Source organism: Hippocampus guttulatus, chromosome 14 (genome assembly GCF_054856545.1).
Source record: "Hippocampus guttulatus isolate MCC_2025c chromosome 14, RoL_Hgut_1.0, whole genome shotgun sequence".
Taxonomy (NCBI): domain Eukaryota; kingdom Metazoa; phylum Chordata; class Actinopteri; order Syngnathiformes; family Syngnathidae; genus Hippocampus; species Hippocampus guttulatus.
Window position 1 is genome coordinate 1433747 of NC_141274.1, and position 15819 is coordinate 1449565.

The 15819-nt window shown below is 44.4% G+C and overlaps 2 protein-coding genes across 2 annotated transcripts; both read right to left on the reverse strand.

Annotated features, from left to right (window-relative positions):
- Positions 1-2922: 2922 nt before the first annotated feature.
- On the reverse strand, positions 2923-5285 carry gbx1 (gastrulation brain homeobox 1). Its single transcript, XM_086129277.1, has 2 exons — positions 4616-5285; positions 2923-3870 (listed from the first exon to the last, which is right to left on the reverse strand). Exons 1-2 carry the CDS (start codon positions 5064-5066, stop codon positions 3353-3355), a joined length of 969 nt encoding a protein of 322 aa, XP_085985403.1. The 5' UTR covers positions 5067-5285; the 3' UTR covers positions 2923-3352.
- A 3227-nt stretch (positions 5286-8512) lies between these two features.
- On the reverse strand, positions 8513-14682 carry asb10 (ankyrin repeat and SOCS box containing 10). The gene is made up of 5 exons (XM_086129411.1): positions 14148-14682; positions 12930-13197; positions 12343-12847; positions 10053-10166; positions 8513-9039 (listed from the first exon to the last, which is right to left on the reverse strand). The coding sequence occupies exons 1-5, from the start codon at positions 14470-14472 to the stop codon at positions 8854-8856; spliced, it is 1398 nt and encodes a 465-aa protein (XP_085985537.1). The 5' UTR covers positions 14473-14682; the 3' UTR covers positions 8513-8853.
- Between the last annotated feature and the right edge of the window lie 1137 nt (positions 14683-15819).

The following is a 15819-nucleotide window of genomic DNA, read 5'->3' on the forward strand; positions in this document are numbered from 1 at the left end:
TGTGGCCTGCCTGCGGCCCGCTAGTTGCCCCCCCCCCAACCTAATTATTTTCTTCTTTAAAAAATGCTGATAAACATTCACTCGTTGACATCGTTTTTTTCCAAAAGAAATGGGGGACATGCAGAAAAAAAATCCCATAAAACTGGGAAAATCCAAAATATAGAAAAAATGTTGAAAAATGAAAAATATATCCAAATCATGAATATGCAAATCTGTGGGTGCTGAACTGTATGACTAAGCCCAGGAAACAGAAGAATCGTCATTAATGGAGCCCGCCCGGCACTGTTAACAAGTGGCAAAATGTCTACCCCCTGGGACGGATAGGAACAGGTCAATTTTGTTGCTTAATTCATATTCAATAAACACAATATTAATCAGAATACTGTGTTTAGACTAGTGAAAGCGCATACAACATAACAGGAATGGTCAACTGCCAACGTATGATGCCCGTGACCAAACTCTGTGTGACCCCACCCCTTCATTAATTTAAAAGAAAAAAAAAATTGGTGGTCATTTATTCATTTATTTATGTATTTATTTTACAAACCCTAAAAATATCCAAATGCGCTGGTAAATATTCAAAATACATTTTCCATGAAAAATGGAGAAGACATCGGGGAAAATCCCAGAAAAAAATTAATGAAAAAAAATGTGACTATACGAATCCGTGCATTCCGAACTGTGAATATGCGGGGGTGGATTGAAGCTTTAAGTTGTAATATCACTAATCACCACTAGATGGCAGATATGGCTTTGTTGCACTTTGTTTACTGTCCGATACTACTGGAATCGGCTTCATCATTTATATATTTATTGCAGATATGGAATTTACATGCAGTGTAAGAAAACATAGTACCTGAATAATATTAACGTACTGAGTTCATTTTTGTGAGAAAAAAAATGAATTACTAAATGAGTTTTTGCACTTAATGGTGGTTTGCTGTTCAGCAGTTTTGTACCATCCTTGAAAGTCCTTTTTATGCAACAGAGTTTTTTGCACTGGAAAAAAAAATACAGTACAGTAGATGGTTATTTTGTTGTTTGCTTCAAAATCTTTGCTGCGGGGTGAGGAGAGTGGATCTTCTATACATGCTTTGAAAAATGTATCAAAAATGAAAATTAAAAACACATATTTTGTCCAGATTTTAAAAACGACATTTATTTAGGAACTGTTTGTCATGGTCCTTTTCAGCCCCCCCCCCCCCCCGTCCCCCTGTTGCACTGATGAAATATTATGGCCCCCTCCAACATTTAAGTGGCCCATCCCTAGAACACATTGCTGGAAAGAAAATGTTTGACTTGACTTCCCTTGAAATAAAGGTTTTGTAACGCATATAAATGAATCCATTTGACATGATTTCCATTCTGGCTTCACTGTTTTGGATTTAGACCAGTTTGGAAGTGAACCAGCATTGCACAGAGTGGCTTGTGTTCTACTTTGGTGGTCCTACTGTACGCAGGAAGAATTTCTGATGTTTCTGTTTGGAAGTGGAGTGGGCTGTGTGACAAGCGGTCGTTCACTAAAGACTTGAATGGAGGAGAGCTTGTCACCATAACGGATTTATGTGTCCTTCACACATAATAGCGGCAAGCAAACTGGAGATCAACACGGTGACAACAATAATGAGGTTATAGCGGCATCACTCCCTGTCACCCGAAATAGCTGTAGCACAGTGTCGTGGAATTGAGCAGCCCAATTAATCAGATCCCTGGATGGAATCATCAAAACTTGTCTCCCCATCCTGGTGTTACAGTCTTTAAGGATGAGCTGGAAATGTTGACAAGGTCACTCAGTTGAAATTCCAAATCCTGGACAAATATTGAAGCACTACAGTTGGCATTGGGTAGGCAATTTGAAATGAAGACATATTTGACGATTCTTCCAACAGGTGCTGCGGCAGTAACACGAGCGGGGCTGTGGAGTCCGCAGTCTATTTTGGAAAGAAAAGGTGAAATGATTCCAGCTTGATCTGGAGAGCCTTCAGAGAAAGCGCAAGGATGTGAGCTTTGCATAAAACACCAAAAGCCCTGCACTTCCCTTTCCTGTCACTGGATGTGGTCAGATATTATTTGGGATATGCGCGCTTTTCATTGTTGCTTTATGTTTGACATGACTGATGGAAGCAGAACTATTTGGGAGAAACTGAGTGTGAGTATTATTATTATTACAGTACTTAGTGGTTTGTTTTATTTTTTACCAACATGCTCTCTGTTTAATCATTTAAAAGTATAATCCTGTAACATGATGCAAATTCCATTCCATTCTCAAGAAGAGACGGAATAGGGAAATAGGTGTGTGTGTGTGTGTGTATATGTATATACAGTATATATATATATACTGTATATACATATACACACATACACGAATACACACATGCAAGATGCAATATATTATTCTAACACACCCCTCAGTCGACTATAAAACCAAAATGACCCTTGATGGGGGAATGTTTATTTTTTTGTTATATTAACCAAAAGAAAAGCTGCCCCCCCCCATCAAATCATAATTGTTCTACACCATAACATTCTGTATTCAATTGTTTCAGATTGGGATGGCCTTTTTGCATAATTGTGAATGAAGGAGAAGTTGATGTCAGTGCTCCATCAGTCCACATGTCAGTCCACTAAGTCCGCTGTCACCAAATCAATTCACTAATTTATTTATCTGAATTTCACATTTCCATGGCAAGCAAACTAAATCCCAGCAGGTCGTTTACAGTGATTTTTTTTTTACACATGTAACTATTCTTTGACATTTCTATTTACAAAATCTAAAACGTTACATTTGTATGAGAGACTTTTTTCCAAAATTATATTTTTTAAATGTCGAAAGTTTACACCGATTTTTCGTTTAGGTTTTGACATACAAAATGTCAATTGTCAGTGTTCTAACCGGGTGAAAGATTCAAAGTTGAATGAGACTTTTATATAGGAACAGATTTATTAGATCACTCGACTTTACACTTGTCCCTTGTTTGGTCCTTTTCGTTTCATGATCTATGCAATGTGGTACTTCCGAAGCAAAAGCTTCTTACATGCAAACACATTGTATAAAACAACCCCCGCCCACCAATAAAACAAACAAAAAAAAAAGTTAAACAGACTCGCCGCAAAATGAGAAAATCACATGCAACAAACAGAAAGTTTTGGCCTGACGTATAAATTACGAAAAAAGAAAACAATACACATTCTGGTGATAGTGCCCATTTGTACGGTTGTGTTATGTACATATTCACAAATCAATAAATAAAAGTGACAGAATATTTCCAGTCCTCACTCCACTTTGTGCTTCACGCTGGAGTCTCTTTAAGTGTTTCTTTCGATTTTCTTTTTTTCAGTGACGTCATAGCGTTCACGGCCGCGTCCCTTGTTCTATCTGCTGGTGCTGGCTCCTCACCGCGAACCTGTTGACGTGCACCGGGATGGGCACCACAATTTTGGGGTTCCTCACGGGCTCCCCCGAGCGGTTGTTGACGTTGCCGGCCTTGATGCGTTTCCACTTGGCGCGTCGGTTCTGGAACCAGATCTTCACCTGGACCTCGCTCAGCTTGAGCGCATGCGCGATCTGCGAGCGCTCGGTGAGCGAAAGGTACTTTTTGCAGTGGAACTCCTTCTCTAGTTCGAGCAGCTGCTCGCTGGTGAAAGCCGTTCGTCTCCGGCGGCTCTTGCCCGCCGAGGAGGCACCGGGCGGCAGCGCGTCGTGGGGCCCCAATTTGAGTTTGGCCTTCTGCGACAGTGGCCCGCACGTGTTGCCGTCCGAGAAGCTCTCGTTCTCGCTGTCCGCGGAGCTGTCGTCGCGATCGCTGCACGCGGCCTCGGCGGACTTCGGGTCCGCTTTCTCGTCGTCTGAACTGTACAGCTTGGTCTCGCCTTTTAAAGACAAAAGAATAGTTAAACGATGCGGAGGGGGGGGGGGGGGGGGGTTCATTTGATGAGGAATAAAAGACGCCCTTAAAACCGCCTCGTCATAAAAAAGAGCCGATGTTGGTCAAAAACAGGACCGACACGCTTTTCGGGTCATTTTGACCGATCTTTGGATTTATTTATTTTTTTAAGGAAAAAAAAAGGAAAGACAAGTTGAGTCAAATTGACCCAAGTTCCGAGTCGGTCCAAATTTGCCCAAAATTGCGTTGACAGGGCAGTTTTAAGAGTGCATTTACGTGAATAAAAAAAGAGGTAGATAAAATGTATTTTAATGAATAGAATGCACAAGCAAAACTCATCTTCTGAGCGCCGCTCATTTCGTTGAGGAATCTCTCGGTCAAAGTAAAAAAAACAAAAACAAAAAAAAACAGTTGCCATGATGTCATGAACATTACTCAGAATGACTTTTCCACACACGTGTTGTATTTATGCGCCGCTTTTTCATCACTGAAACGGACCAATAGTGGTGAAGTAGTCCTTTTAAATTCGTTGGAGTGAGCAGGCCAACGCGTTTTCATTTTTAATGGGACATAAATGTAACGAAAAGGCTTTTCTGAAATTATAGCACGACAAAACAGCCAATCGATGATTATTAAATGATCAGACGTTCGATCCTTTCCAAAATGACTCATATTTCAGCAGTTCCAGTCAAACGTCTCACAACAGCATTCAATCGGGGGACAAAGCTTACCTGATATCGTCTGAAAAGTTTCCGAAAAGTTCAGCAACTCGGAGCTTTTCTCCCGGCCGTGCAGCTCGTCCGAGTGCGGGCTCTCCTGCCTCCTCGCGCCGGACTCGGCAGCGCTCAGACGCGGTCCCGGCAGCTCCTGGGGCGGGTAAAAGTTGTCCGGCGGGTCGGAGAAGTTGGGCATGGTGGTGGTGAGCGCCACCATGGACGGCACGCCTTGGCCCAAGCTGGCGCAGAAAGTGTTGGTGAGGCGGCCCGCGAAGGACGCCAACGGCGCCAGTGGAGGGATCCCGGAGGAGAGGGGCGAGTGGGACAAGGCCTGCGGGATGACCAGGGGTCTGTAGGGCATGAACATGGGGTAGCCCGTATAGAGCAGGTGTCCCGGTCTGGGCTGGGGGGTCCCGATGAGGGAATCGATGGAAAAGGCAGTCCCTTGCCCTCCCGGTCTCTGCATCTTTGCATGCAAACTCCCCTTTTGTCCCCTCCCCCGCCCCAAAAATGTCAAACTTTTCGCAAGAAGATCCTGAGCCGCATCCCCGAAAGTGGAACTAGAACGAGGTTTTTGCGCAGTCCGCTTGTGTTCTCCGCTTTGCGCCCGTCTTATTTGTCACATCAACACACGCTGCCTGGGCTCTGGGGCTCTTTGGCAACTCCTCCCTCTGTGATGTGAGCACGCAACGAGAGTGAGGGAGGGCGAGAGCGAGCGCATTGGTTATCATGTGCAAAGGTGGGGGGTTTGGTGGGGGGGGGGGGTTGTGGTCCCCGGGGGCTCATCCATCTTCCTCAAATTACGCTTCATTTCCTTATTCAGCCTCTGACTTTTTGGCCGTCCTGAGAGGCGGTCGTTTCCCAGTAGGGAGCCCCCCCCCCCCCCCCCACATCCAAGTCCTTCCCCTTCTATCACCGTCGACCACACCAAGCCAATCAGCTATTATTAATTTTGATTGATGATTAGCAATTACTGTGGATTCAAAACAACCAAGCCTTTTGTGCCCCCCCCCCACCCCCACTCGCTAAGCGTCTGGAAGGGAGTCGAGGCAGCTGTCCCCCCCCCCCCCCCCATCTCTCCACCTCCCAGCTCCCTCCCCGTCTCTCTTGGCCTCTTCTCCGGTGCCCCTCCAAACAATGTGTTTGGCCCCGGATAAAGAAGTGCTGCAACAATTGTTCCCTGGAGAGAGATACTTTGGGAAAATTAGATTCAGATAAAAGGCGTATCTGTGCGAGGTCAACTGCAGCGTGGGTTTGCAACATGGCCAAAGTCACATTAGTTTTAAGTTTTGGGGGGGGGGGTGCAATCGTGGGGGTCTGTATGTTTCCAAATGGACCAAAATAAGCACAATTTTTATTTGCTGTGCTGGGCCAAATTCAAAGCATCTTTGGTCTTGAGGCAATAATGTCAGCTCATGTCATCTTGTAAATGGCCACGCACGCGAGCTGATCATGATGATGGCGATGATGATTAGCCCCATTGAGTCCCGGGTGGCCGAGCTCTCCAAGCGCTCGTCTGATTGCACGCATGCATGACAGCAACATCAGATCACAGCCCAGCCTGATTAACAGTGGAGGGCCCCGGCCAGCCTCTTGCTCATAATTTCACAGAGAAAGTGCCGGAGCCCGCGTGCTCTCATTTGGACTTGGATTTAAAAAATTTAAAAATAAAAATAGGGAGACGACTTATTGGGTGCGTAAAACCTTTCCATCGTTTATGCCTCATGGGTTGCCTATAGTTATAAAGAGATGTCTAACAAGACAAGAATTGTTTTGAGTACCCATTTATTTGAACAGAGTGTTATTGTAACGGCTATAACTATCCCATCCATTAATTTTCTAGTCTGCTTATCCTCACGAGGGTCGCGGACGTGCTGGAGCCCATCCCGGCTGTAGTCGGGCAGGAGGCGGGGGGACACCCTAAACTGGTTGTCGGCCAATCACTGGGCACACAAAGACAAACATTCATGCACACACCCTCACCTAGGGATAATTTAGAGCAGGGTTGCCCAACCAGTCGATCGCGATCGACTGGTAGCCCACGAACTGGTCCCAAGCCTATCGCAGGAGTCAAGGGGGGAAATGGATTTTTAAAAAAGTATGTCTGTGTGCGTGTTATTAATATTCTATATTTTTGTGTTAGTGCATACTGCACCCTAAGCTTTCACACTTTCAAAAAAAATATTTGAAAAAGAAAATAATATAACAAAGCAGGTCACCTTTAACCCGTGGCGGCGCGTGACCTGCATCACCGGAAGTTGTTAGCTGTCAGCAGTCTGGGGTTGCACTTTGCGATCACAGCTGTTGCCTTATATCTTTTTTTTTTTCCATTCAAAGTTTGTTTCATGTACAGTTCACCGATGGCACTGGCAAAGAATGGGAATTTAAAGCGCCAAAAAGGCAGATTAACGGGACGCGTGAGCGACAATGGCGACGTTGTTACACTGACGACGCCGCCAAAGTGCGTCCCATGTCGCCGCTTCCGAGGTAGGCACCGATTCCTTTTTACAAACGCGCACACTCTTGTCGCCACTTTTTTGAGTTTCGGTCATGTTCGGGTCGTTATGGCTGTTGCTCGTCGTTGGCATGCGTCTCTGTATGCGTGCACTCGCGGTAGCGGGTTGATCGCGGGAGGTCGGTTGCTTGGAACAGTCGAAGAAGGTTGGGCACTCCTGATTTAGAGTGCTGCAACCTGCAATGCGTGGTTTTGGAATGTGCGAGGATACCGGAGTAAACCCACGTAGGCACGGGGGAGAACGTGCAAATCCCACACAGGAAGGAGCCGGAATCGAACCTTGCACCTCTGCACTGTGAGGCGGACGTGATAACCGGTTAATCGCAGTACCGCCCTGTTGTTAACAAGATCATTTTTTTTAAGACAAGAGAATAAATTCATGCGTCGTAAAACAATCCCCATCTCGTGCCGCCCTATTTAACTATAGTACACAGAAAAAAAGTAGTTGTTGAATTGACTATTTTTATTTCGTGAGATGGTGGCACGAAATATAATCGTCTGGGTCCAGATACATTAAGTATACTAATCACCACCTTAAAAATTTATCCAGAAGCAGATGATTTTATTTTGTGCAAACACTGGACGATATATAATTTTTTTTTCAGTGTGCTGCTAACAGCAAAAATAATGTTAACTCAAATCCTTCCAATTGTCATGATTATTTTGTGGGTATTTAGTGTTATGGATAAAATAAACTGAATGTACTGAATGTAAAAAGTGTTTCAAATTATGGTTTTTGTCATAATTAAAATGTATGTTTCGCTTATAGGATTCAGGAAAAAAAACTTTTTTCATTAAAATGAAATGTGTTTATATGTTTTCCTCTTTTGGAAACAAAAATCAGATTGTTGAAAGCATTTTTTTTTTGTTGCAAGTGCAACGCAATAAATTAGAATGCCATGGAAAGCTTATTAACATTGAAAAGTCAAAAAGTAAACTCATAGGGAGTCACGACACAAAACTATTGGATGGTTTTATTTGATTAGTTTTGATACACCGTCAAAAGCTTATCATTAATAAAAAAAAAACCAAGAACTCACCCGAAACATAATTGTGAGCGTCAGTTCTTAGTTTTGACGTTTTGAATAAAACTACTGAAATTAATTAACTCCTCGGTGATATTCATTTCCGAAGATTCACCTGGACTGTGTTTTCCTCACACCAATTCAAATGTCTGCTGATCTTCAAAAACGTTCTCATCCGCAGTGAAAATTATGCAGTGAGCATTCATCCGATTTTGCTCTAAATTATGACTTTAAAGATAGAGCAAAATGATCGTGCGAATGAAAACATATGAAGAAAACGAAAGACAAACAAGTGAAATTCCTCGTGTCCAATTCAATTTCAAGTTTATTGCAAATAAACGACCGTGCAATTAAATGCTTGGAATTGGGCAAAGTGCAACACGCAGTGGACATTCACATAAAAATCTGAACATTTAATAGGTAAAAAAAAAATCAAATAAAATGCAAAGAGGCTTATCAATACGAAGGCAAAACGTGATTAATATAGAAGTGAGCATATGTTCGTTAGGAGATGGACGACGAATGATGTCGGGATCGATGGAAACGAGGATGAGCACCGGGAAAACGGTACTTCATCAGATTAAGTCTCTAGCGCCCTCTCGTGGTGAAAAAGGAAGCAAGCTTAAAGGCTGAAGTCAAGACCAATCAAACTCGTGCAATATTGATCTCTAGCAGCAGCAGACTCTTGAATAGGACTTATCAAAAGTGCTTAACTAGTGCACATAACCTCTGAAATCCAGAAGCAGGTAGTGCTTGATAAATGTTGGCAGGTGGAGCCTTGGGACCACTTTGTTGAGTCTTCCCTCCAGATAAACCCTCAGTTTGCATCGTGACAAGTGCTGCAGGGAGCGAGGAGTCCGTGCTAGGGAGAAGACGGACTCGTAGAACTCCTGGTGCGCCTGGTGGGGAAGAATTTAAAAAAAAAAAAAAAAAGAGCTCATGTCTCCCTTTTTTTGTTGTTGTTGTTTTTTGTTGCTGTAAACAAATCTTATATTATATTTTAAAAGCAAGCGAGCAAAGTTTGAGACTTGAAGGCAAAACATTTCGGATGAAAATGGCAGGCACACCTCTACCCATAACTGGCCCTAATTCGACCATTCGTCATCTCTTTCGATAAAAAGTCTGCAAAGGGTCTAGATGGAGATGTCTCTTTAAAAAATGATCCCGTGCTGTGGTCTGTGTTAAGAGTGACTTGTCCTCTCCGATTTACTCGTAAAACGGCTTTGCCTGGTGATCGTAAATGTCAAACCTGTTTTTATAATGTTTCTAAGAGTGGTCAACAATGTGGTCACATGAGTCCTGGATTTGGGGATTGAAAATGACAAATGCAACTTGTGTTGAGTGTTTGAATGTAACTTGTCTCACAAGGGATATTGCACAACAAAAGCGACCTGGAAGCAATTGCGACTATAATTTACTTATGAGACCATCCAACAAGCTTGCCCAGCTTCATCCGTTTCTCCTCTTCATCTTCCTTTGACGACTACTGCTACTACTACCAGTGGTGGGCATGTCAATCCATCAGTCATTATGCCGTTATTATTTCAAGCTGACTCAGTCTCTCTGAGTCGTCGGCATGTTTTGTGTTATTTCAAGGACTCTGAACAATTTTCTGAAAAAAATAAAATTGCGATTTTTCTGACAATTTTGATTCCATTCAGGATTTTTTTTTTCCAACTCAAGCTTCAGTGCAATATTCACCGTGTACACTAACATTTACAAACATGACAGAAAGTGGCACCATGGCATCAAAATCATAAAAGCTACTCTAAACGCAAGGACACAAAATATTCTGTGTGGAATCTCGCACATGGTAAAAAATGATTAAGGGATAAAAATCGGTACTGTGTGTAACTCCACTAAGTACAATGCGTTGTAAAAAGCGATGGTTTCCATCCACGGGTACACTTGCCTCAAAGACCTCGGGCGGTACAGACTCAACCCAGGTGTCGGTGACTGTGAGTTGACTGTAGGAGTTGAGCAGCACTTCGATGGTGCGCGGCGATTGAGAGCAGTGCCTCAGAACCTGAAAATCAACATCACAATGCGGAGAAACGCGACAGGATTCAAAACTATTGCCATTATCTGGAGTTTGTGAGCCAGCGCCATAGATTCAAAAGAACTAAAGTAATTAAACACTTGTGAAATGAACAGATTGGGGCTCCCTCCGGGGGTCTAACTGGAAATTATGCAATTAGTGCTAATTAATCTCCTATTAACACTCGCCTAATTAGGAAGCAGGCGGGTTTTTTTTTTTTGGTCTGGTGCACGTGGGTGCACTCTGTAGTTGTGAGTCTGTTTCCTGCTGCATCGAGAGCAACGCTGCATGTTGTGTCGGGGAAGGATTGGGAAGTTGAGAGGTCTTGAAAATGACACTATGTCAAGGTGGTAAAAGTGCACCGCTCACCAATGATGCAAAATTAGACACCTTGATCCCAAACTGGCTAATTATTGACTCGTAGCTCCTGTCAAAGCGAGAACGTGAATATCCGAACAAAAAAACACTATTTGGATCTGCACCAAATTGGGTTAGCTTAAAAAAAATACAAATTTCCTTTATTAATAAAGTCATTAATTTTTTGCTGAGATGTCTAATGTAGAAAATTGTTCCGTATTTTCCGCACTAAAAGGCGCCCCGAAAAGCCTTCCATTTTCTTAAAAGCTCACAGCGCGCCTTAAAATACGGTGCGCCTTGTGCATGATTATTTTACGATAATATGTTGACCCCAAAATGGCTCCTTGCTAGAGACATGCTTACAACGCAGAGTTCAAACTTAAGGCGATCGGGTTACGCAGTTGAACACGGAAATAGAGCAGCGGCAAGAGAGTTCAACGTTAACGAGTCAATGTTATAACTTGCTCTTGGTTAAGTAAACTGTGTCGCTGCTTTATTAATACGTTTTACTGACATCTGATCGTTCTGTTGTTATTTCCTTGAGCATAGCTCCATCTAGTGGATGCATTGTAGATTGCGTCTTATAATTCGGTGCGTCCAATAAATGAAAAAAAACTACAAAACAGGCCATTCATTGAAGGTGCGCCTCATAATCCAGTGCGCCTTTTAGTGTGGAAAATACGGTAACAAATAAATACATACATGAATTTAAAAAAAATTGGGGAAAGCAATTGGTTTTCCTTGGCCAATTTCCCACAAATCCACAAATAAATTAAAGTCTGTGTCAGTACCAGGCTTGGACACAGGACACAGTTGCACTGTTGAGAGCAAAGGGGAGATTTACTTGAGGTTCAGCGACCGCTGAAACATGGCTAGGGCTGGTCAGGCCTGTGGCGAGAGGCTTGACTGCACGCACAAAGACGAAACACACTGACAGGGGACAAACGGAGACAAGGACTATTTAACCCTTTCGGGGACAGCGGTTACTCCAGCGGACAGCCTATCATGTGATCAGGTTACAGGTTATCATTATTGGTGCATGAAAGGGTTAAACACAAGTGAAGGACCATCAGGGGCGAACAATCAGGGCGGGGCCAACAATCAGACTGGCACAGGAGGAAGGGCAAGTGACCTTTACCGGTGTGACAGTCTGAACTTTTTGTGTAAATAGGCAAACAAAATCTATCAAGCCGTGCAGTTTATAACATGACATTGTTGCCTACCATGGCCAATCGCAGGGCACACATACACGAACAACTATTCGCAGTCACACCTAAAGACAATTTGGAGTGTTTCATTAACCTGCTATGCAAGTTTTTGGAATGTGGGAGGAAACCGGAGTACCCAGGGAAAACCCACGCAGGCACGGGGAGAACATGGAAACTCAACACAGGAAGGTCTGAAGGAATCGAACCCTGCACATCTGCACTATGAGGCCGACGTGCTAACCAGCCATCCACCGTGCCGCCCTGACACAGTGCATTGCGATGAAAAAAAAAGACGTATAGTATTGTGCTGTATTGTCTAAAAAAGGAACAAATTTAGTTTTTTTTTTTAGAAGATTAATCACTGGACAACTCAAAGTGGCCGCCGCCAAGTTTCCCATCCACGAATTAGCAAAGATTAGTTAGAGCAACTCATATGCACAATTTGATAACATCGTCACCATCCTAAGAAAGGACTTCTGTTGTAAAACCGAAGAACCCCCAGTACTGACAAGTGGGACGGTTAATATTGCATATTTTAGAAGCATTTATAACAGAAACGCAACAAATGTGTACAAAAGCTTGGAAAGCTGCTTTCCTACCTTGGGAAGTGCTCCGGGCCACACTCGGATGGAGCCGTGATTGAGCAGGGCACGGACAACCCTCTCAGGACTATGGGCAAGTTTGTAGCAAACCACCTTGAGGATGTTGTGCATAGGGGCTTCACCGCCGTAGTCCATTTCGTTCACGCCGGCCCCGTTGGCCAACAGCAGCTCAACCAAGTCTGCGTTGACATTCTTGCACGCCATGTGCAATGGCGTATGTTTGTCCTGGTCTGTAGTGTGGATGTCAGCCCCGGCCTTGATCAGAATTTGGCACAAGTTGAAGTAGCGCTGGAGGTCCTGCAGCTCCTGCGGCTGCGAGCAGGCAGCGTTCAGGGGCGTGAGGCCTTCGTCGTTCTTTTTGTCCACGGCGGCTCCGTAGCGCAAGTAGAGCTGGACGTGGTCCCTCAGACCGTTCCTGGCTGCCACGTGCAAGGGAGTGTCGTCTTCATCCACAGTGCGGCCGTTGATTGCAGCGCCATACTGAAGGAGGTACTTGGCACATCTACAGATGTTGGTTGGGAAGAGCAGAAGTCAATTTGCGATCGGCATATTTTTTTTCTGGTTTTACACGACACAATACTCACTCGAAGGACTCGGGGCTGGAGCACAAGTGCAAAGGCATACGGCCATCCTCTGAGACAGCATTGGCGTTGGCACCGTGGACTAGCAGCAGTCTGGTACACTCTGGCTCACAGTGGACGCAGGACTCGTGCAAGGCGGTGATGCCACCTGGCGCCAGGTCCACACTGGCTCCTCGTTGCAGCAGGTGTTTCAGGCATTCGGTGAAGCCTCGACCAGCCGTGATGTGAAGCGGCGTTGTGAGCTCCTGCTCGTACGTCAGCGACCAAAGCCCTGCCGAGACGAAAGAAGGACAGTGAGATTCATGGTTCGAACACTTACACAAAGCACAAGTTCGTCCCTCCATTGGCAGTACGTGGAACTGTTTGAAAAACCTACTCAAGCTTCTGTAGTTAAATCTGAAGTTGGTCCACTCGTCTATGTTGCTGGTGTCATAAGTGGCGTCAATCAAGTAGACGTATTCATCATCGTCCATTATGCTGACCAGCGTCAGCTCGTCGCCCACAAGCAGGGAGTTCCAAAACCGCAGGACGCAACCTGTGGCCTTGGCTACGGCGATCACGTCGCTGCGGAACGTCTTTGGCTTGTGCCACTTCACCTTTGACGCCACGTAAGCCATCGCTTCTGCCGAACTACTTCTGGACTAGTACTTTTTCCATGAAGATAAACGCGGTTATGTGTGTTGTTTGAGCAGACGAGGCTATTTCTGGAGGCAATGTGATATGACCCAGTAAACTATGCCGGCGCAGATTCGAGCCACTCTTGGGTGTAGCGTGTAAGCAGCAACCAGTCACAGATAGAACTACTCTAAAATGACAATTTTTGACCCTGAATCTATCAGGTGGGGTAAGGCATTTAAGAACCAGTCAGTCAACAAGTAATGGCTGCAACATTGGTTTGTCTTTGGCTCAAGGTTTGCAGTCCATGAGCACCGATGCTGTGGATTTTATGACAAACATTTCTCATCAATGTGTTCCTCATGCAATGTCACCTCGTGATAGGTTTCTAAAAATAATCCGTTTCTGTGTTTCGTGTTGACTTGCAGAGGCGTCATGCTGCTCGAGATTTGCATACCATCACAATCTATTGTACAGAACAAGTTAATGCCACGCCCCCATTGAACGTGGGTCTCTCGAAAACACAATCCTCATAAATTAGGCGACCAGCTACCACGTGCCGAATTGCGAAATTAAATCCTAATGATGACAGATGTCGTCTCTTACCCTCCCCCCGGGCGACCCAGCGCATCTCCCCACCCTGCGGCTCGATGATGAGGCTGGCGGTGGATCCTCGAGGAAAGAGGCGCCGCATAGCCTCCAAGTTGCCCGTGTACAGAACGTTTTGGATCACCACATCTCGGCACACAGCCGGCCTCAGCGTAACGCTGGACCGAAAAGGCGTCCTGTCCCAGGTCTCTTTCTTCAGAGCAAAGCTCAGCAGATGATGGGAGGCCAAGCGCTGCTCGTGCTTGTGTCTCTCCAGCGTGTCCTCGTCCAGTTGGAGCGAGCGTAAAGCATCGGACGTGAAGACGAAGCTGCCTCGCGACATTCTCAACAGCTTTGTCTCTCAGAAGAGTAAATTTGGATGAGTACAATGTATAAGGTGGAGTCAAAGAGATATAGAAAAAGCTCTGAGAGCTGGACAATGCCAACCGTGTGCCTCGCAGCTGCTCAGTGCTGGTTGTTTTGATATTTGGTATGAAGCCCTCCCCGCAGACTGACACGTTACACTATTTTCGTCTCACGTGGAGTCACTGGCCACAAGACACAGCTATCACGCTTTGCTGTCTGGCTGCCATCCTGACTACCACTAATAAAAAAATAACGGCGATGTGGGACTCATGTTTGGTTTTTTCAAAATGGTTATTTTGAAAATTAAATAACAGCGGTGTGATACAGTTAATAAGTAAACAACATGACAGTTGTTAAAGTCATAAGAGAGTATGTCTAGTTTAAAGTTTCCTTGACATTAATATGTTCTGTGCCCACACTAGTCTAAACGCGGCATTCTAATTTAAATTGTATGTTTGTGGAATATGAATTAAGTATAAAAATCCACTCCCTTTTATCCATTCCAGGGGGCAGCCATTTTGCCACTTGCTGTTAACTGACAATGACTTCACAGTTGCTCAGAGCTCAAGTAATGACCAATCACGGCTCACCTTTTTCTGGGTTTGGTCATGTGATGTTTACAACCTGAGCCCTTTTTGGCCAGGGGTGGGCAACGGCGGTCCTAATTGTTTGGAACTGAAGAGTCGCCGCTTGGAATTTAAACGGATCTAAATGAGACAGGAGAAGTGAACCAATCTTTTTTTCTCTCAATGGATGCTACAGCTTCTTGTTTACTTTCAAACTTAGGTTGTAGCAGACATGCGGGACTTTATGCAAGTTTTGAGCATGACGTCTCTTATCCACTGGTAAAAGGAGACTTTGATTCTCTCCTCTTTCTCCAACACACCTCATTCAATTGATCAGGATCGTTAGACGTCTTCTGATGAGCTGATCATTTTAGTCAGGTCTGTTGGAAGGTTGAAACATCCAAAACATGCAGGATGGCGGCCCTCGAGAACCGAGGTTGCCCATCGCTGCCCTCGGCACTGTGACGTCATTTTCAAGTCGACAGGAACTGGCAAAATGGCCGCCCTCTGAGATGCATAAAACGATTTGCTTTTGCTGCTTAATTCACATTTCACAAATGCAATAGTACCGTATTGGCCCGAATATAAGACGGGCCTGATTATAAGACGACCCCCTCTTTTTCAAAACTCAAGTTTGAAAAAAGACTTTTTGAACACCAAATTAATTTTTATACAGAAAATAATTACAGTACATCTGAAACAAATGATTATAACAATATATTTGAGAGAAAAAGCATGTTATTTTGCCTCATTCGAAT